Here is a 22,888-nt window from a genome sequence, read left to right as displayed (position 1 = left end):
AGCTGCTCTTTGTCAGCCTCGTGTGTGTGTGTGTGTGTGTGTGTGTGTGTGTGTGTGTGTGTGTGTGTGTGTGTGTGTGTGTGTGTGTGTGTGTGTGTGTGTGTGTGTGTGTGTGTGTGTGTGTGTGTGTGTTGGTAGGAGGGGGGGGAGGAAGAGTGTATCTGGCTGTTGTTATCATCATTCCAGGCACACCAGGACACTAGGTACTCCCACACTGCCAGTCTCCAAGACAACGTCCTACTTAACTCCACTCCACAGAGCTAACTCTCTCCCCCCTATATATTTGCTCTTGTTTGCTTTCTGTTTATTGAAAGGAGAAAATCGATGTGAAACAATACAAAGAGCAATTTGGGATGGATGTTAGCTCCTTTTTCCCACCTCCCATAAAACTCAGTGTGTTTTCTGTGTGTGAAACATGCTCAGCCTTACTTACTCTCTGTGATGAGGTGACGAACAGCGGAGTGAATTCGTGGGTTTTTCTAGAATTCTCTCCCCTCCCTCCCTCACTTGCTTATCTTATCTTATCTAACTGGTGTTTTCCCCCTCTCGGTTCCTGCCGTCTCTGTTGTGGCCTGGCCTGATATTCACCTCCACTAGATATGATTAAGCTCCAGCTGGTGGAAGCTGGCCTGGTGGAGTGTCTTCTGGAGGTCGTGGCTCAGACCGTGGATGGGGAGAGGGAGGAGGACGTAGCCCAACTCAAGACTGCGTCCGACTTGATGGTGCTGCTACTGTTGGGAGGTAAATGAAATTATATGTTCTCTGTCCGGTCCGCGGGGAACCCTGAGCTGCTGCTGGTTTTCTGTTCTGCTGCATAGTTGATTATGGCTCACCTTTTGTCCAAGTGAAACCAGGAATATGTCTGTACTCTTGTTCCGTATGAAAAAGAATGAACTTTCAAGCTCGTGAGCACAGGGAGAGCCACTTGTGTGTTTTGAGACACAGTGTGTCCAGTGATGTCGCTGTGCCTGGTGCAGTTGAAGGGCTCTGTAGGGAACACAGTCTTGTACATTTTTTTAGTTTAAGTTTAGTTTAAACATTTATTTGGGAAGGGACAATGTACATTAATCAACATTCGAAACAAATGTAAATGTACCCTGAGTTAGCTAATAGGCTAGGTTCCATCGGCAGTCCCTTTTCCTGATGTTGTTGGGCATCCTAGGATAATAAAATGGTACAATAAATAAAAATAAATAAACATACAACATCGTTAATATACAAGAACAACAAGAGCAAACAAACAAGAAAATATATACAGAATATACAAATCATATGGATAAAGATAATATAGAAAATAATATAGATAAAAGCAGACATAGCTAATGTACAATACAGTTAAACAACGTGTTAAAGATGTGTGCGAATAGCATCAATATTGACATTGTTGGTTCTTAATAAGGCATTTCTTGACATTACACTTAAATTAATAATAGGATGGGGACTCTAATTGATTGTGGTACTGAGTTCTATTGATGTGATGCTCTAAAGGAGGAGATGGCCTGACTAAATGCAGTTCTCCTGAGTGGGATTGTGCAGTCCCCTCTAGCTGCACCTCTAGTAGCTCTGTTTGCGATAGATTTGAAGTTGATGAAGCTGGACAGAGGAAGAGAAGCTAAACCATGCATGATCTTATAAACTAGGCAGACATTTTTGTATTTGATGAGGTTTTTCCAACTAAGTAGATTATACTTTTTTAGAATATGGGAATGATGAAAAGTGAATGGATTCAGTTCAGATTCAAGAATGGCTTCTTGTTTAAGGTTTTGAGTGCTTGTTTGTATAAGGATTCCAGTGGTTTTAATGTTGTAGTAGAGTGTGTTAGACCAGTTTATCAGACAATAGGTGATGTAGGAAACAACCACTGAGTGTAAGTATATTTTTGCTGCCTCAGTTGATAGGAAGTCTGGTAAACCTGAAATTTGCCAAACTAGACTTTACTTTATTGCGGACCCTTTTTATGTGGGTTTTGAAGCCGAGGTTTGAATCTAGTATGTGTATTCTGAAGTATTTGTATTCTGAGACAACTTGTAGTCTCTCCCTGGATGAGAATATCTTGCTCTACATTTATGCTGTTGCCTTTTGAGGAAAAACATACAAACTGTTTTCGACACATTCAATTACAAAAAACATTGGTTAAGCCAGGATGTGACCTTCAACATAACATTTGTTAATTTGATTGCAACCTCTTCTGTAGTTTTACTATGAGAAAAAAATAACTATCATCAGCATACATTAAGATGTCATATTTTCCACACACAGAAGGTAGATCATTAATGTACATTAATGTACATGGTGAATAGGATTGGACCTAGTATAAAGCCATGTGGGACACCAGTTGATGGAGCTAGAGAATTAGATGTATAATTATGCGTTTTGACAAGTTGGGAGCGAGAAGAGAGGTAGGATCTGATAAGGTTGGCAAATGGAAAGATTGAAATTGAGCAGTTTATGCAGTAGAATGTTACGATTAATGGTATCGAATGCTTTCCATAGATCAAGGAACACGGCCCCTACAGCCTCGCCTTTGTCCATTGACGCCTTAACTTTTTCTATGAAATAGCACGAAGCCGTTTTTGTTGAGTGATTTAGCCCTGAATCCAAACTGCATTGGGTGCAGTGGGAAGGAGCTATTGTTGAGATGGTCAATGATAGGTTCGGTAACTAGTTTTTTGAATACCTTTGATACTATGGGTGAAATACTGATTGGCCTGTAGTTAGTGGTCAGACAAGGGTCACCGTCTTTGAGTATAGGGGTTACAACTGCAGACTTCCATGAGTTGGGAAACCTTTCTTGACCCAATGAGGTATTAATGATATGCGTTAGTGGGTTAGCTATTGATGAGTTGATCTCTTTCAGCATGAGTGTGTCCATACCATAGATATCCTTAGCCCCTGAAGACTTGAGAGTTGCGATTACTTTTGCAACCTCTGCCTCAGACACTAGGCTTAATGCTAGTGCTGGCTCACTACTACTGATAGTCCCTGCATTGCTTTGTTGAACTGTGAAACTTCGGACTATGGTAGTCATTGACTCAACAAAGTATTGATTGAAGGCCTGTGCCACATTAACTGGGTTCTGTAGGATTGTGTCATTGACCTTCAATTCAGTTGGCTTTGTATGATGTTTTGGCCGGGTAATTTTTTAATCTGGCTCCATATAGCTTTTGAGTTACCGTGAGAGCTTTCAATGATTATGATGAAGTCCGCCTTTGCTTTTCTCAACTTACTTTTCATTTGCTGAAAATCATTATATGCTGGAGCCTCTTCCGGCAGTCATTGGCGGCAGGCGGGGAGACACCCTGGACAGGCTGCCAGGCCCACACACACACACACACACATTCACACCTAGGGACAGTTTAGTACAGCCGATTCGCCTGACCTACATGTCCTTGGACTGAGGGAGGAAACCGGAGCCCCCGGAGGAAACCCAGGTAGACACGGGGAGAACATGCAAACTCCACACAGAGGATGACCTGGGACGACCCCCAAGGTTGGACTAGCCCAGGGCTCGAACCCAGGACCTTCTTGCTGTGAGGCGACCGTGCTAACCACTGCCCCACCGTGCTGCCAGGTTCATCGTCATGTTAGATAAATGCCACATAAGTTTACACATAGTAAGAATTGCTCTTGGTGGGATGCTTTACAAAGTGGCAGAAGGACATCGCCACCATGTAATGCAAACTTGGCTGCAGTTGCCAAAGAGCTGACCAGATTCTCTCTGCAAATGCCAAAAGCAAATTAAAATGAGGTCTTTAAGAGGCAAAATGAGTCAAGATTTTTTTTTTTTAGGAACAATGTTCAGTGGACTGTTCCGCTGGGTTGCCAACTCGGGTCAAGGTGCTTGGAGTGATATTTAAATTTCCGGTGCACAAGCATGTGTCTGCACACGTGCACGTTAATAATTCAGTCGTTTGTAAATATTTTATTAGTCCAGCATACCTGAAAATGGGGTGTTGCCACCGATTTTTAAATGTTTACACATGAGATATGGTGTCCTGTACTGTGAGTTACAGCACTTCATGAGTGATCTGTATTCCAGACACCTATCCAGTCAACCAAGACATCTGTTAAAGACCTGTTCCAACATTCAAGTTGCTTCAAATGACATATTTCACTGCTATCCATTCGTAAAGGAAATGAGAATATGTTGCAATGCCAATCTTTGTGATAACCTTCGAGCAAGTTGGCAATCTTTCTTGCATGGTCTTTTCTACAAAGAAAAGCTGTGCTGGGAAAGAGGGGCTTACTTTGTGTCATTGTCATGGCCAAAATGAATGCCACTGTAGATTGAGTTTGTTATTTGAATTGCATTTGAATTGTTAAATTCAATTTGGGTAGACTACTTTTCATTTTGGATTCTGTTGAAGGTAATGATTTGAAAATAAAAGGTAAATGGTCTGCATTTATACAGCACTTTTCTAGTCTACCGACCACTCAGAGCACTCTACAGTGTGTACCTTACATTCACATACACATTCATACACTGATGGCAGAGGCTGCCATGCAAGGTGCCAACCTGCTCATCAGGAGCAGTTGCGGGTTCAGTGTCTTGCTCAAGGACACTTCAACATGCTCACTAGACAACCCGCTCTACCTCCTGAGCCATGCCGCCTCAATGATAGAGTATTCTATTCTATTCGACTCTCCTCTTGACTGGGATGCATGAACAGAGCTCCGGGCTCATGTGCTGTCAAGAGGGCGTAGCACTGGGAGACAGGAATGCTGGTTTTAAGTCCGTTTAAGTTGACTTTGACTGCATCTGCATCTTAGCTTCTTTTTTCCCCCATCTCTTAGGTTTTGTAATGTGTGTCACAGCACAACTGAAGGTCTGCGTGAGCCGGTATGGGAGAGCTATGAGAGGAGATGAGCCAGTATGGGAGAGCTATTAGAGGAGATGAGTCAGTAAAGGAGAGCTATGAGAGGAGATGAGCCAGTATGGGAGAGCTATGAGAGGAGATGAGCCAGAATAGGAGTGCTATGAGAGAAGATGAGCCAGTATAGGAGAGCTATGAGTGGAGATGAGCCAGTATGGGAGAGCTATGAGAGGAGATGAGCCAGTATGGGAGAGCTATGAGAGGAGATGAGCCAGTATGGGAGAGCTATGAGAGAAGATGAGCCAGTATAGGAGTGCTATGAGTGGAGATGAGCCAGTATAGGAGATCTATGAGAGGAGATGAGCCAGTATGGGAGAGCTATGAGAGGAGTTGAGCCAGAATAGGAGTGCTATGAGAGAAGATGAGCCAGTATAGGAGAGCTATGAGTGGAGATGAGCCAGTATGGGAGAGCTATGAGAGGAGATGAGCCAGTATGGGAGAGCTATGAGAGGAGATGAGCCAGTATGGGAGAGCTATGAGAGGAGATGAGCCAGTATGGGAGATCTATGAGAGGAGATGAGCCAGTATGGGAGAGCTATGAGAGGAGTTGAGCCAGAATAGGAGTGCTATGAGAGAAGATGAGCCAGTATAGGAGTGCTATGAGTGGAGATGAGCCAGTATAGGAGATCTATGAGAGGAGATGAGCCAGTATGGGAGAGCTATGAGAGGAGTTGAGCCAGAATAGGAGTGCTATGAGAGAAGATGAGCCAGTATAGGAGAGCTATGAGTGGAGATGAGCCAGTATGGGAGAGCTATGAGAGGAGATGAGCCAGTATGGGAGAGCTATGAGAGGAGATGAGCCAGTATGGGAGAGCTATGAGAGGAGATGAGCCAGTATGGGAGATCTATGAGAGGAGATGAGCCAGTAAGGGAGAGCTAAGAGAGGAGTTGAGCCAGAATAGGAGTGCTATGAGAGAAGATGAGCCAGTATAGGAGTGCTATGAGAGGAGATGAGCCAGTATAGGAGAGCTATGAGTGGAGATGAGCCAGTATGGGAGAGCTATGAAAGGAGATGAGCCAGTATAGGAGAGCTATGAGTGGAGATGAGCCAGTATGGGAGAGCTATTAGAGGAGATGAGCCAGTATGGGGGAGCTATGAGAGGAGATGAGCCAGTATGGGAGAGCTATTAGAGGAGATGAGCCAGTATGGGAGAGCTATGAGAGGAGATGAGCCAGTATGGGAGAGCTATGAGAGGAGATGGCAAGTATGTGTGCAGAAATGCATTCTATCTATTCCTGATGCTTAACCAGTCTTTTAAGAGTCATCACCTCATTCTGCTGTTTATTTACTTCATCTTACCCGACTGTAAGTGCGGCGCTGCATCACGTTGTAACAGATAAAATAATACTTTCCAAGCACCGCAGGTGATGCGGTCTAGGAGACCACATTTCAGACTAATCCGCTTTACCTCAGTGACATGATGAAAAGTGCGCTTTCCAGCAGATCTGTACATGCTGTTGTTAAGCTAAGGGTGCTCTGTAAAGATGGAAGAATGCGAGTTAGGAAAATGTATTTTTCTCCGGTAGCGCATGTTCTGCATTCACATGTGAGGTGTTCTCGTCCTTGGTAGTGTCTGTTTTGCTAAATGCTGATGTACTCATGTCTGGCTCCATGTATCACCACAGTTCCCATCATGTTACTAACAGAATCCTCTCCCTGTGCCCACATGTAGATGAGTCCATGCAGAAGCTGTTTGAAGGTGGTAAGGGCAGCGTGTTTCAGAGGGTTCTGTCCTGGATACCATCTCATAACCATCAGCTGCAGCTGGCTGGGGCTCTGGCCATCGCCAACTTTGCCCGCAATGGTACGTGTTACGCTACATGGTGAGATGGGCTTCAAGTGACATGAGTCCATTTCGCAGCCCAGGTTTTCACGATTTTACAAGTCACTGCTCTCTAAAACACATACGTACTCATTTACACACTTGGTGGTAATTCTGTCCTTGAGCTGTCTGCCTCCTCTCAGACTAGCGTTTCTCACTTTTGTCCAGTACCCACAGCGGTCCTGTATTCCATGGGGATCCCCGTGAGGTTCCGTTACTGATGAAACATCGGGGTATCTTTTCAGCTTGCACTTTTGTTTCCTAGATGGGAACTGCATCCACATGGTGGATGCCGGTATAGTGCAGAAGCTTCTGGAGCTGTTGGACAGGCACGTGGAAGAGGGCAACGTCACCGTTCAGCACGCAGCACTCAGTGCCCTGCGCAACCTGGCCATACCTGGTGAGCTGACATAGCACGCCACAGTTAAGAGACATGAACCGCTGCACACCCTCAGGCACACTTTATTTATTTATTTATGTATGTTAGTGTGTCCCGGAACTTGTCAATGGACAGCTATGCTTGCCATCTACTTCCACTGTCTCAAAGAGACGATGCCATCTCATATACACACCATACCCACCAGCACCCCCGCAGGTCTGCATGCAGCCATGTGTTACTGTCATTGGTTGAGACGTTCAAATGATCTCTCGCACTATATAAGCTGATCAACTTGGGATGGTGGTGTAGCTGATACTTTTATGTTTCCTAATGAAGAGCAGTCATTTGTATGTCAAGGTACCTTTTTAGTAGGGTTGTGTACTAGTGAGAATGTGGCGATATGATACGTATCATGATACAGCGTTAAGATTCAATATACGGTGATATATTGTGATACTGTAAGAAAGGTGATACATTTTGGTTTCATAGGCCTGTGTTCTTTGTGCTTATGCTACTTCCTGTCTCAGTTTAGTTGTTGTGTTGGAGTGGAAGAGTCACATGGCTGAAGATAGATTACAGCACTGTTATCTGGCGGTCGTGGGGATACACACAACACAAAATGTTTGTCACCAACCTTTAAATGTAAACAATAAAAAATGGATATAGTGGTTTTGAGAATCGATACAGTATCACACAAGATAATATTGTGAAACTCGAGTGTATCGATGTTTTCTTACAGCCCTACATTTCAGCTGGTAGCAGCTCTCCCCTCGCCATGTTTCTGTAGTACGGAGGAGAGGCGGGAGGTGTGGACATGCACGACTACGCAGGGATAAATGAGTTTCAGAGTTCACCTGCCACTTACTCCTTCTGTCTGTGACGCTGTGATGTTGTGTGGTCCAAAAGACCAAATAAGCGATTAAAGTAAAAATACATAAAAGACCAGCTTTTCAACTAGTTCACATAAATGTACATTTTTATTGTTCAATGACTGTAGCACAGATGCACAGATGCGTCTCCTTTTAAGACTCAAAGCCTGTGTGACACAGTGTGATGTCAAATGCTGCTGGGAGGCTGATAAACCCAACACAGTTATCAACACAGTTACCAACGCAGTTACCAACGCAGTTATCAACACAGTTACCAACACAGTTACCAACAGTTACCAACACAGTTATCAACACAGTTACCAACAGTTACCAACACTGTTATCAACACAGTTACCAACACAGTTACCAACAGTTACCAGCAGTTACCAACACAGTTATCAACACAGTTACCAACACAGTTATCAGCACAGTTACCAACAGTTACCAACGCAGTTATCAGCACAGTTACCAACACAGTTACCAACACAGTTACCAACACAGTTATCAGCACAGTTACCAACACAGTTATCAGCACAGTTACCAACAGTTACCAACACAGTTACCAACAGTTACCAACACAGTTATCAGCACAGTTACCAACACAGTTATCAGCACAGTTACCAACACAGTTACCAACAGTTACCAATACAGTTATTAACACAGTTACCAACACAGTTACCAACAGTTACCAGCAGTTACCAACACAGTTATCAGAACAGTTACCAACAGTTACCAACGCAGTTATCAACACAGTTACCAACAGTTACCAACGCAGTTATCAACACAGAATTGTCAACACAGTTACCAACACAGTTATCAACACAGTTACCAACAGTTATCAACACAGTTACCAACACAATTGTCAACAGTTACCAACGCAGTTATCAATGCAGTTATCAACGCTGTTATTGACGCAGTTATCAACACAGTTGTCAGTACAGTTGTCAACACAGTTACCAACACGGTTATCAACAGATACCAACACAGTTATCAACAGATACCAACAGTTATCAACACAGTTACCAACACAGAATTGTCAACACAGTTACCAACAGTTACCAACACGGTTATCAACAGATACCAACACAGTTATCAACAGTACCAACAGTTATCAACACAGTTACCAACACAGTTAACAACAGTTACCAACGCAGTTATCAACAGTTATCAACAGTTACCAACGCATTTATCAACACAGAATTGTCAACACAGTTACCAACACGGTTATCAACAGATACCAACACAGTTATCAACAGTACCAACAGTTATCAACACAGTTACCAACACAGTTACCAACAGTTACCAACGCAGTTATCAACACAGTTACCAACACAGTTGTCAACGCAGTTATCAACAGTTATCAACAGTTACCAACAGTTACCAACGCATTTATCAACACAGAATTGTCAACACAGTTATCGACAGATACCAACACAGTTATCGACAGATACCAACACTGTTATCAACACAGTTACCAACGCAGTTACCAACGCAGTTATCAATGCAGTTAGCAACGCCGTTATTGACGCAGTTATCAACAGTTACCAACACAGTTGTCAGTACAGTTGTCAACACAGTTACCAACACAGTTATCAACAGATACCAACACAGTTATCAACAGTTACCAACACAGTTATCAACAGTTAGCAACACAGTTATCAACAGTTAGCAACACAGTTATCAACAGTTACCAACACAGTTATGAACAGTTATCAACACAGTTATCAACGCGTATAGACACGTACAGACACGTATAGACATGTATAGACAAGTATGGACAGATGCTGCGCCACAGCTGAAGTAGGAATAATGGCTGTTGAGATGTGTTGAAGTGGACCAGTTGTTATTAACTAGCAGACAGTATGTTTCCACTTCACAGCGCTGGTGAAATTCAGGTAATCCGTCATTTGTTGTATCAAACTTCACCCCATCTCTTCTAAAAACGAGAAGTTACACAACAGTGGTGAACATGATAGTGATTTGAAGAGACTTTGTGTAATTACTAATCTTGAATTAGTCGTATTTGAGTATTGTCTCTTTTGACCCGTGGTCTCGTTTCCCCTTTCTCCAGTGGTAAACAAGTCAAAGATGCTCGCGGCTGGCGTGTCGGACGTGGTGCTGAAGTTTCTGCAGTCGGAGATGCCCCCGGTCCAGTTCAAGCTGCTCGGGACATTACGTATGCTCATAGATACACAAGGTAGAGACCCAGCTCATCCTGTCACTCCGTCTGGGTGCTAATGCAGCTCGAATTATCCAGAACATTCAGTTGCACTGATAGTGCTACCGAATGTCCAAAAAGGTGGATAAAGGGGTGTCCGGGTAGCGTAGCAGGCTCTTCCATCATCTACCAACACGGAGATCGCCGGTTCGAATCTCCGTGTTACCGCTGGCTTGGTCGGGCGTCCCTACAGACACAATTGGCCGTGTCTGCGGGTGGGAAGCCGGATGTGGGTATGTATCCTGGTCGCTGCACTAGCACCTCCTCTGGTCAGGGCACCTGTTCGGGGGGAGGGGGACCTGGGGGGAACAGCGTGATCCTCCCCCTGGTGAAACTCCTCACTGTCAGGTGAAAAGAAGCGGCTGGTGACTCCACATGTATCGGAGGAGGCATGTTGTAGTCTGCAGCCCTGCCCAGATCAGCAAAACGGGTGGAGCAGCGACCGGGATGGCTCAGAAGTTTAGGGTAATTGGCCGGATACAATTGGGGAGAAAGGGGGGGGGGTGAAATTGTTTACTTGGATGTAATTGTTGGTAAGAGTTTCAACCAGTGTTTCGTTGCAAAACCTCAGAGGGACTGATTCTTAAACTGGCGGTGTGCTGTGTTTGTGGGTTCAGCTGAAGCTGCAGACCAGCTGGGGACCAACGGGAAGCTGGTGGAAAGGTTGGTGGAGTGGTGTGAAGCCAAAGACCATGCGGGGGTGATGGGCGAGTCCAACAGGCTTCTTTCAGCCCTCATCCGACACAGCAAGTCCAAGGTAAGCCCGACTTTGCCTGAAGCCGATCCTCCTAGGGGACTAACAGTCGATTAGCATGTCACAGTGGTGCCATGTGATTCATGTCACAGCGGTGCCATGTGATTCATGGATTTTATCAACCGTTAAATCCATCATCTTCCTTTGCAAGTAGGCAAAAGTGCGGATTGTCAATGTCTTTACTGTTTTAGTTGGAAAAGTTGTGTTCAAATCAGTGTGTCTTATGTGGGCATCAGGATGTTGTCCGAGCCGTCATCCAAGGGGAAGGAGTCAAGTATCTTGTCACCATGGCTACCAGTGAGCACATGATCATGCAGAATGAAGCCCTGGTGGCACTGGGCCTCATAGCAGCCCTGGATCTTGGTAAGAGCCATCAGCAAGTGTTCCACATGTCCATAAAAACATCATCAGGATCACTGTATTTCACATGTTAAGCTCCATGGAACAAAAATTAGTTGTTGTTGTTGTCGATGAAACGCCACACGGGGTCTGTGTTATTGTTGCTGCTGTGTGGGCTGGAAACTTGTGTATGTAGTCTATGTTCTTTGTCTTGCAAGGCAAGAAACCTAGAAGACATGCTGGTGAATTTTTGGGGTAGCTAGGAGTAGTGAAGAATTTGTGAGCAAGAAGCCCAGACACATAAGAAACATTCACATAAATGCAAATATATGTGAGGTTCCATGTAAACATAAGCTCTGTGCGTATGAGCCAGGATATAGTTTGTAAAAAAAAATGTATAAATGCCAAATGTGAATGAGAGCATTAAGTGGTCAGTAAAACACTGGGATCTAGAGAGGCTTAGAGATGAGTCCAGAAGCTCCAGCCCATCAGCAGAGGGACTCGACACTGTTGGCACTACTGCTCATCATGGTAAAATGTGCAGTATTTGTTCCATCTGACCCGGTTTATCATCCTTATCCTGGATTTTATTGCAGCGAGTGACACAAAACGGTTATTTTCCTGACCCGTCTTCTTGTTTCACATGACCATACAGAGCTGAGCTGAGTGAAGGTTGGCCAGGGATTATTCAGTCTTTAAATTCTGACATCAAAATGCAAAAAAACAAAACAAAAACACAACAACTGTTGACCAGGTAAAAGACATTTCATCTCTCATGTGACTTCCTGTTCAGAGAGGAAGTCAGATGAGTGATGAAACGTTTCTGTCGGTAAACGTTGTGTCCAAATGAACTGATTCACCTTTCTGTGACTTCCTTACCTGCATTACTGAGCATGCATCAAGACATTAGCTTTACATGATATTTACATAAATTCCTGATATGAAAACATTTCTACAATAACATTTCTACATCAGTACCATTTATAAAATAACATTTTTACATCAGTAACATTTCTAAAATAAAATTTCTACATCAGTAACATTTCTACAAAACATCTCTACATCGGTAACATTTCTACAATAAAATTTCTATAATAACAGTTCTACATCAGTAACATTTATACATCAGTAACATTTCTACATCAGTAACATTTCTATAATAACATTTCTACATCAGTAACATTTCTACATCAGTAACATTTCTACATCAGTAACATTTCTATAATAACATTTCTACATCAGTAACATTTCTACAATAACATTTCTATATCAGTAACATTTCTACATCAGTAACATTTCTACAATAACATTTCTATATCAGTAACATTTCTACATCAGTAACATTTCTACATCAGTAACATTTCTACATCAGTAACATTTCTATAATAACATTTCTACATCAGTAACATTTCTATAATAACAGTTCTACATCAGTAACATTTCTACATCAGTAACATTTTGTGCATGAATGTCAGTTGCAGCTGAGAAGGACTTCGTGGGAGCGGGCCTGGTGTCGGTGCTTCACAAGCTGCTGTCGGACGAGCGGAGCGCACCGGAAATCAAATATAATTCTATGATCCTCATCTGTGCAGTGATGGGCTCAGGTGAGACTTTCCATCCATCTGTCCTTCCATCCATCCATTATCCGAACCATTTTTCCTACACAGGGTCGCGGGGATGCTGGAGCCTATCCCAGCAGTCATTGGGCGGCAGGTGGGGAGACACCCTGGACAGGCCGCCAGGCCATCACAGGGCCGATATATACACACACACACACACACACACACACCACACACACACACACACCTAGGGACAATTTTAGTACGGCCAAGTCACCTGACCTACATGTCTTTGGACTGTGGGACGAAACCGAAGCCCCCGGAGGAAACCCACGCAGACACGGGGAGAACATACAAACTCCACACAGAGGACGACCCGGGACGACCCCCAAGGTTGGACTACCCCGGGGCTTGAACCCAGGACCTTGTTGCTGTGAAGTGACCGCGCTAACCACTGCGCCACCGTGGCGCCATCACACTGTTCCATCACCTTCAAACCCCGTGAGGGTTTAAGATGGCCACAAACTACACGCACATCAACTGAGTGCCCTTTTGCTGACGTAGATCTGACATGCCTTCTTTCTCGGATTCCGTCCGCTTGCTTAGACTTGCGCTCATCATCTTCCAGGAGTTTGTCATCAAATCCAATGAGCTGGATAGCCTCTGACTGGGTTGTGGGACTCTGCACAGGAATCATTCCTTCTGTTCTCGCTGAACACATCTGTTACCAAAGTCTGTCTTTCTCCATTGTTAAAAAGACAAAGGTCCATTACACTCTGAAAGGCTGAGAATGGTTTCAGTCTGCTGATCTTCTGCCCTGCAGCAAAAGACTTTAGCTTAAATTATTACTAAATTATTCTATTTAATGATCAATATCACGCTCGTTTATAAATCGTATTCATAATTTCATCTTAACTCTTAACCGAGTCTTAAGTATATTGCCTACATTATGGGAGGACAACACATTCATCTCGTCTCGTCTCGTCTCATCTCATCATCAGCCGCTTCTCCGGGGTCAGGTCGTGGTGGCAGCAAGCTAAGTAGGGCACTCCAGACGTCCCTCTCCCCAGCAACGCCCTCCAGCTCCTCCTGGGGGATCCCAAGGCGTTCCCAGGCCAGATTGGACATGTAGTCCCTCCAGTGAGTTCTGGGTCTACCCCGGGGTCTCCTCCCAGTTGGAGGTGCCTGGTAAACCTCCAAAGGAAGGCGCCCAGGAGGCATCCTAATCAGATGCCCGAACCACCTCAATGGGCTCCTTTCAACGTGAAGGAGCAGCGGCTCTACCCCGAGCTCCCTCTGGTTGTCCGAGCTCCTCCCCCTATCTCTGAGGCTGAGCCCAGACACCCTACGGAGGAAACTCATTTCAGCCGCTTGTATCCACGATCTCCCCCTTTCGGTCACTACCCAAAGCTCGTGACCATAGGGGAGGGTTGGAATGAAGACTGACTGGTAAAGTGAGAGCTTTGCTTTCCAGCTCAGCTCCCTCTTCACCACAACGGTCCAGTACAATGTCCACATTACTGCTGATGCTGCACCAATCCACCTGTCAATCTCCCGCTGCATCCTACCCTCACTTGTGAACAAGACCCTGAGATACCTGAAGGACAACACATTAAGTTAAAATGTAGGAATACCATAAAGACTTGTAATGGATAAGTACTGCCCTCTGCCTCGGTTTTCCACAACATTCCCATTGGTTTGATCCCACTGACCGCACGCCACTGACCACACGCCACTGACCACACGCCACTGACCACACGCCACTGACTACACACATCTGACTGCACACCACTGACTACACACATCTGACTGCACACCACTGACTGCACACATCTGACTGCACACCACTGACTACACACCACTGACTACACACATCTGACTACACACCACTGACTACACACATCTGACTACACACCACTGACTACACACCACTGACTACACACATCTGACTACACCACTGACTACACACCACTGACTACACACCACTGACTACACACATCTGACTGCACACCACTGACTGCACACCACTGACTACACACCACTGACTACACACATCTGACTGCACACCACTGACTGCACACCACTGACTACACACCACTGACTACACACCACTGACTACACGTCACTGACTACACGTCACTGACTACACACCACTGACTACACACCACTGACTACACACCACTGACTACACACCACTGACTACACACCACTGACCACACACCACTGACTACACACCACTGACTACACGCCACTGACTACACACATCTGACTACACGCCACTGACTACACACCACTGACTAGAATTCACAACAGTCATTCTCTCTTCAAGATATTTATCGGTGTCATGGAGGATGGGTGGATCCCTTGTGGAAAGTGGGTCGGCTGGTTTAGCTTCTTCTAGTTCAGTTTGACATGAGCGTGAATAAATTCTGTTTCATAAAGCACAAATTCAGAGTCCACAGCCTTGTGTATCAGTTTATTGTCCTAATGTGTCATTTATAATGCTGAGAACTCGTCTGAAGACTAAGTGAGGCTGTGAGTTTGCTGCTGAAGCCTCCGTGTTGCTGGTGGATGTTAGGTGATGTGATGGAAGAGGCACCTTCTCCTCCATCCATACCTCACATCCTGTTCATGTGGAGTACTTCTAAAGAATAAACACCTGCCACCAAGATATGAATGGATAAATATAATTGTTTGCGGCCCCAATTTTCTTGTGTGGCGTTTCTTGTGACTTGTAACGTGTGTGCTCCTCCCTCTGTCCTCCTCCTCCTCCTCCTCCTCCTCTCTCCAGAGCCTCTGCTGAAGGAGGTGCAGGCCCTGGCCTTCATCGACGTGGTGTCCAAGCTGAGGGCGCATGAGAACAAGACGGTTTCACACCAGGCGTCGCTGACGGAGCAGCGGCTAACCGCCCAGAGCTAAATGACTCTGACCATGAACCCCCACCACCACCACCACCACAGACCCCTCATCCACCCACCCACCCACCCACCCGACCGAAAGCCTGCCTAACACACACCGTCACCCCTTATGACCGCTCCCCCCCTTCATGTGCCAAGGTATCATGTTCCGTCAACTGCCACCCAGCCCTCCGACGGTCGCCCTGTTGCCCCGAGACCCCCCGTGCATGACCCCCACCCCCACCCCACCCTGCTATGACCAGCCGTGACAAACAAAGGCGCTGTATGTAGACAGCCTAACGCAATAGACGACCACTCTTTTACGACCATAGCTGTGACGCCATCCATCCGTAGTCATGTGTGAACATGTGTACAACAAGAAGCGAAGAAGCCCTGTGGTGTGGAAACTGTTTCTCTCCTGATCTGAACAACCTCATCTTTGATGTACCCAGTCGTGTCCCACAAAGTCTGAAACCGGTTTGGGGAGGGGGACAAGAAAAACCCACATGCATGTTTTAGTCCTGTTGAAGCCATGTTAATGATCATTCGAACCCGTTGCAAAGCCCACTGCATCCTCTAGTCTCCAGACCGCCGTGGTTTTTGTTTTGCACCTGGACTTTGGGAGTTTTTAACCTGTTTTCCTTAATTGTGTTGTTGCTCAGACACTCCCTTCTCTCCAACTCCCCCCTCTCTGACACCCCCTTCTCTCCAACTCCCCCCTCTCTCCAACTCCCCCCTCTCTGACACTCCCTTCTCTCCAACTCCCCCCTCTCTGACACTCCCTTCTCTCCAACTCCCCCCTCTCTGACACTCCCTTCTCTCCAACTCCCCCCTCTCTGACACTCCCTTCTCTCCAACTCCCCCCTCTCAGACACCCCCTTCTCTCCAACACCCCTTCTCTCCAACTCCCCCCTCTCTCCAACTACCCCCTCTCAGACACCCCCTTCTCTCCAACACCCCTTCTCTCCAACTCCCCCTTCTCTCCAACTCCTCCTTCTCTCTGACACCCCTTCTCTCCAACTCCCCCTTCTCTCCAACACCCCATCTCTCCAACTCCCCCTTCTCTCCGACAACCCCCTTCTTTCTGACACCCCTTCTCTCAGACACCCCCTTCTCTCCAACACCCCATCTCTCCAACTCCCCCTTCTCTCTGACAACCCCCTTCAAAATCACCTGGTTAGGTGCTCCCACAAGGCCTCCCCTTCCTCTCGCTGAAGAAGAGTCACATCATCAACATAGAAAGTGAACACGTGCTACAAAGCTGTGTGTGTGTGTGTGTGTGTGTGTGTGTGTGTGTGTGTGTGTGTCTGTGTGTGTGTGTGTGTGTGTGTGTGTGTGTGTGTGGTGATATACTACTAATTAGGGCTGGCAGTGAGTTAAAGGCCGGGTTTGATGGTGACTAGAGCGGCGCTGTGACAGCTGGCACCGCGCCATGAGAGGGCTCCACTGAGTCGCCCGGGTGTGATGATGGGCAGCTACTCAAGGAGATTTTATTTTATTTGTTCTTTTGGATAAAAGGCACATGTCCGCATGTTAGATCCCAAACCAACACCCTATTTAACATGCTACGGTGTTTCTACGGGTCTGGGCACACCTTCTGGTTTTGTTTCCTGATGTGAATGTTTATTTATCCACCGTGACTGCGTACAGTACTATAAACTTAATATTTGTTGTAAATGTTATAAACTGTACATTTGGAAGACTGTAACTTCAGCGTACGATTAAAGGAGAACTGCTGGGGATGTCTTCGTTCCCTCACACCGGTGTCATGTCACTATTTCTGTTTAAACAACACAGCCTGCCTCATAACTTACCCCTTTTTCTCCCCAATCGTACCTGGCCAATTACCCCACTCTTCCAGGCCGTCCCGGTCTCTGCTCCACCCCCTCTGCTGATCCGGGGAGGGCTGCAGACTACCACATGCCTCCTCCCATGCATGTGGAGTCACCAGCCACTTCTTCTCACCTGACAGTGAGGAGTTTCTCCAGGGGGACGTAGCGCGTGGGAGGATCACGCTGTCCCCCCCCCCCGAACAGGCATCCCGACCGACCAGAGGAGGCGCTAGTGCAGTGACCAGGACACATACCCACATCCAGCCTCCCACCCACAGACACGGCCAATTGTGTCTGTAGGGACGCCGGACCAAGCCGGAGGTGACACAGGGATTCGAACCGGCGATCCCCTTGTGGCTAGGCAACAGAATAGACGCCACGCCACCCGGACGCCCCTTCTATGTAACTTCAGTTTGTATCCTGTGCGGACATGCATCGTGTTGTTTTCTCAAAGTGCAAAGGACTCTAGAGAAGGGCAAAGGACAGTTTTTTGTGACCTTTATTAATTATTAATTATCATTAAAATGAAGCCGTGATCTTTACAGGACATGAGAGGAGGACATGAGAGGAGGTAGCCACGTTAAGATGTTTGTAGGTGATGTCGTCATGGAGGTGACTGCTGGGATACATGATGTGAGTAGTGCCTGGGGAGAGCATCTGTACGCGGTCACACCGCAGCGACACTGCTGCTCCTCCTGACAAACTGCAGCACCTCCTGACAAACCGCTGCACCTCCTGACAAACCGCTGCACCTCCTGACAAACTGCAGCACTTCCTGACAAACTGCTGCACCTCCTGACAAACCGCTGCTCCTCCTGACAAACTGCTGCACCTCCTGACAAACTGCTGCTCCTCCTGACAAACTGCTGCTCCTCCTGACAAACTGCAGCACCTCCTGACAAACTGCAGCACCTCCTGACAAACCGCTGCACCTCCTGACAAACCGCTGCTCCTCCTGACAAACTGCAGCACCTCCTGACAAACCGCTGCACCTCCTGACAAACTGCTGCACCTCCTGACAAACCGCTGCTCCTCCTGACAAACTGCAGCACCTCCTGACAAACCGCTGCTCCTCCTGACAAACCGCTGCTCCTCCTGACAAACTGCAGCACCTCCTGACAAACCGCTGCACCTCCTGACAAACCGCTGCTCCTCCTGACAAACTGCAGCACTTCCTGACAAACTGCTGCACCTCCTGACAAACCGCTGCTCCTCCTGACAAACCGCTGCACCTCCTGACAAACTGCAGCACCTCCTGACAAACTGGAGCACCTCCTGACAAACCGCTGCTCCTCCTGACAAACTGCAGCACCTCCTGACAAACCGCTGCTCCTCCTGACAAACCGCAGCACCTCCTGACAAACCGCTGCACCTCCTGACAAACTGCAGCACCTCCTGACAAACTGCTGCTCCTCCTGACAAACCGCTGCTCCTCCTGACAAACTGCTGCTCCTCCTGACAAACTGCAGCACCTCCTGACAAACCGCTGCTCCTCCTGACAAACCGCTGCACCTCCTGACAAACTGCTGCTCCTCCTGACAAACTGCTGCTCCTCCTGACAAACTGCAGCACCTCCTGACAAACTGCAGCACCTCCTGACAAACTGCTGCTCCTCCTGACAAACTGCAGCACCTCCTGACAAACTGCTGCACCTCCTGACAAACTGCAGCACCTCCTGACAAACCGCTGCACCTCCTGACAAACTGCTGCTCCTCCTGACAAACTGCTGCACCTCCTGACAAACCGCTGCACCTCCTGACAAACCGCTGCACCTCCTGACAAACTGCAGCACCTCCTGACAAACCGCTGCTCCTCCTGACAAACCGCTGCTCCTCCTGACAAACCGCTGCACCTCCTGACAAACCGCTGCTCCTCCTGACAAACCGCTGCACCTCCTGACAAACTGCAGCACCTCCTGACAAACTGCTGCACCTCCTGACAAACTGCTGCACCTCCTGACAAACCGCTGCTCCTCCTGACAAACTGCAGCACTTCCTGACAAACTGCTGCACCTCCTGACAAACCGCTGCTCCTCCTGACAAACTGCTGCACCTCCTGACAAACCGCTGCACCTCCTGACAAACCGCAGCACCTCCTGACAAACCGCTGCTCCTCCTGACAAACTGCTGCACCTCCTGACAAACTGCAGCACCTCCTGACAAACTGGAGCACCTCCTGACAAACCGCTGCTCCTCCTGACAAACTGCTGCTCCTCCTGACAAACCGCTGCTCCTCCTGACAAACCGCAGCACCTCCTGACAAACCGCTGCACCTCCTGACAAACTGCAGCACCTCCTGACAAACTGCTGCTCCTCCTGACAAACCGCTGCTCCTCCTGACAAACTGCAGCACCTCCTGACAAACTGCAGCACCACAGCCCGCTTGCATAGGCATGTACACATGGATCTGGACTGACCCCGGGTTCGAGTCAGTCACTTGGTGCTTAAATGCATTTTGACCACTTCTCAAATGCACCGTGGAATAAAAAGTCCAACCATATAAACTACCAGAAGCGATCCCGTGAGTTGCAAAACCCAGGAAGGACTGAGGAAATCAGGTGGTGAAGGGAGCAGGGGAAGTAACCCTGACCACATGTTTCCGTCCAGCCTCGTGGGAAGTACAGTGTGTGACATTAAACACAACACAACTCAATCTGACAGTTCCACGTTGTTGTCAGGCCTTCATCTCTTCAGAGCCCGTCAGCCGGACGTGTTCACCATGTCCACTGACACCACACAGTGTCCGCGGTCCGCTAACCGGGCCATCGGCCTGCGTTCTGCACATCATTCCTCACGGTATCAAATCCCACCGTACATGAAATGGCAGTGAGTTTCTAGCCACACCCAGCAAATACGCCTCAACACACTGGGTGTTGGAGTGTATTTGTCAGGACTGAACAGCCTGATCCGTCCTTCACCACACCACACCACAATACTGTTCCATGTCTGTGGATGTTCTCATTCAGCCAGCTCGTGGGTATCCAAAGGAGCTGAATCAAGTGCAACTGCAAGTCCACTTGCACTTGATTCAACTCCTTTGGATAACACGGTTCTGCTGGAGGCAGACCACAACACGGTTCTACTGGACGCAGACCACAACACGGTTCTGCTGGAGGCAGACCACAACACGGTTCTACTGGAGGCAGACCACAACACGGTTCTACTGGAGGCAGACCACAACACGGTTCTACTGGAGGCAGACCACAACACGGTTCTACTGGAGGCAGACCACAACACGGTTCTGCTGGAGGCAGACCACAACACGGTTCTGCTGGACATACACCACAACACAGTTCTACTGGAGGCAGACCACAACACGGTTCTACTGGAGGCAGACCACAACACGGTTCTACTGGAGGCAGACCACAACACGGTTCTGCTGGAGGCTGTGGTGCCTCAGACACATCGTCAGGCCCGCAGCACATTGTGGAGGCAGGAAACACCTTTCTGGTCAGTTAGCAGCATCTGTCTGTTACACACACTCCCTTTGTCATTTGCTCAGAAACACAGAGCTGGTGAAGACGGCAAGGTGTGAGCAAGACATGTCTGCTGCTTTACTTTCTCATGTCTCATGTCTGCTGCTTTACTTCCTCATGTCTCATGTCTGCTGCTTTACTTTCTCATGTCTCATGTCTGCTGCTCTACTTTCTCATGTCTCATGTCTCATGTCTGCTGCTTTACTTCCTAATGTCTCATGTCTGCTGCTTTACTTTCTCATGTCTCATGTCTGCTGCTTTACTTCCTAATGTCTCATGTCTGCTGCTTTACTTTCTCATGTCTCATGTCTGCTGCTTTACTTTCTCATGTCTCATGTCTGCTGCTTTACTTCCTCATGTCTCATGTCTGCTGCTTTACTTCCTCATGTCTCATGTCTGCTGCTTTACTTTCTCATGTCTCATGTCTGCTGCTTTACTTTCTCATGTCTCATGTCTGCTGCTCTACTTTCTCATGTCTCATGTCTGCTGCTTTACTTTCTCATGTCTCATGTCTGCTGCTCTACTTTCTCATGTCTCATGTCTGCTGCTTTACTTTCTCATGTCTCATGTCTGCTGCTTTACTTCCTAATGTCTCATGTCTGCTGCTCTACTTTCTCATGTCTCATGTCTGCTGCTTTACTTTCTCATGTCTCATGTCTGCTGCTTTACTTCCTCATGTCTCATGTCTGCTGCTTTACTTCCTAATGTCTCATGTCTGCTGCTCTACTTTCTCATGTCTCATGTCTGCTGCTTTACTTTCTCATGTCTCATGTCTGCTGCTCTACTTTCTCATGTCTCATGTCTGCTGCTTTACTTTCTCATGTCTCATGTCTGCTGCTCTACTTTCTCATGTCTCATGTCTGCTGCTCTACTTTCTCATGTCTCATGTCTGCTGCTTTACTTTCTCATGTCTCATGTCTGCTGCTTTACTTTCTCATGTCTCATGTCTGCTGCTTTACTTTCTCATGTCTCATGTCTGCTGCTTTACTTTCTCATGTCTCATGTCTGCTGCTTTACTTTCTCATGTCTCATGTCTGCTGCTTTACTTTCTCATGTCTCATGTCTGCTGCTTTACTTCCTCATGTCTCATGTCTGCTGCTTTACTTTCTCATGTCTCATGTCTGCTGCTCTACTTTCTCATGTCTCATGTCTCATGTCTGCTGCTTTACTTCCTAATGTCTCATGTCTGCTGCTTTACTTTCTCATGTCTCATGTCTGCTGCTTTACTTCCTAATGTCTCATGTCTGCTGCTTTACTTTCTCATGTCTCATGTCTGCTGCTTTACTTTCTCATGTCTCATGTCTGCTGCTTTACTTCCTCATGTCTCATGTCTGCTGCTTTACTTCCTCATGTCTCATGTCTGCTGCTTTACTTTCTCATGTCTCATGTCTGCTGCTTTACTTTCTCATGTCTCATGTCTGCTGCTCTACTTTCTCATGTCTCATGTCTGCTGCTTTACTTTCTCATGTCTCATGTCTGCTGCTCTACTTTCTCATGTCTCATGTCTGCTGCTTTACTTTCTCATGTCTCATGTCTGCTGCTTTACTTCCTAATGTCTCATGTCTGCTGCTCTACTTTCTCATGTCTCATGTCTGCTGCTTTACTTTCTCATGTCTCATGTCTGCTGCTTTACTTCCTCATGTCTCATGTCTGCTGCTTTACTTCCTAATGTCTCATGTCTGCTGCTCTACTTTCTCATGTCTCATGTCTGCTGCTTTACTTTCTCATGTCTCATGTCTGCTGCTCTACTTTCTCATGTCTCATGTCTGCTGCTTTACTTTCTCATGTCTCATGTCTGCTGCTCTACTTTCTCATGTCTCATGTCTGCTGCTCTACTTTCTCATGTCTCATGTCTGCTGCTTTACTTTC

At 46.8% G+C, this 22,888-nt stretch overlaps 1 protein-coding gene across 2 annotated transcripts in view; it reads left to right on the top strand.

Annotated features, from left to right (window-relative positions):
- The window catches only part of rap1gds1 (RAP1, GTP-GDP dissociation stimulator 1), a 43,334-nt gene extending 26,893 nt beyond the window's left edge, over positions 1-16,441 (top strand). For both annotated transcript variants that reach the window (XM_056300330.1, XM_056300329.1), the window contains 8 exons: positions 598-741; positions 6,548-6,679; positions 6,963-7,097; positions 10,017-10,142; positions 10,781-10,920; positions 11,154-11,280; positions 12,732-12,860; positions 15,607-16,441. In XM_056300330.1, coding sequence (XP_056156305.1) covers positions 598-741; positions 6,548-6,679; positions 6,963-7,097; positions 10,017-10,142; positions 10,781-10,920; positions 11,154-11,280; positions 12,732-12,860; positions 15,607-15,734 — 1,061 coding nt within the window. In that variant the 3' untranslated portion in view covers positions 15,735-16,441. The remainder of the gene's footprint in view (positions 1-597; positions 742-6,547; positions 6,680-6,962; positions 7,098-10,016; positions 10,143-10,780; positions 10,921-11,153; positions 11,281-12,731; positions 12,861-15,606) is intronic.
- The last annotated feature ends 6,447 nt before the right edge of the window (positions 16,442-22,888 follow it).

This window comes from Lampris incognitus, chromosome 20 (genome assembly GCF_029633865.1).
Source record: "Lampris incognitus isolate fLamInc1 chromosome 20, fLamInc1.hap2, whole genome shotgun sequence".
Taxonomy (NCBI): Eukaryota; Metazoa; Chordata; class Actinopteri; order Lampriformes; family Lampridae; genus Lampris; species Lampris incognitus.
This window is presented reverse-complemented; position numbering and strand designations above follow the sequence as displayed.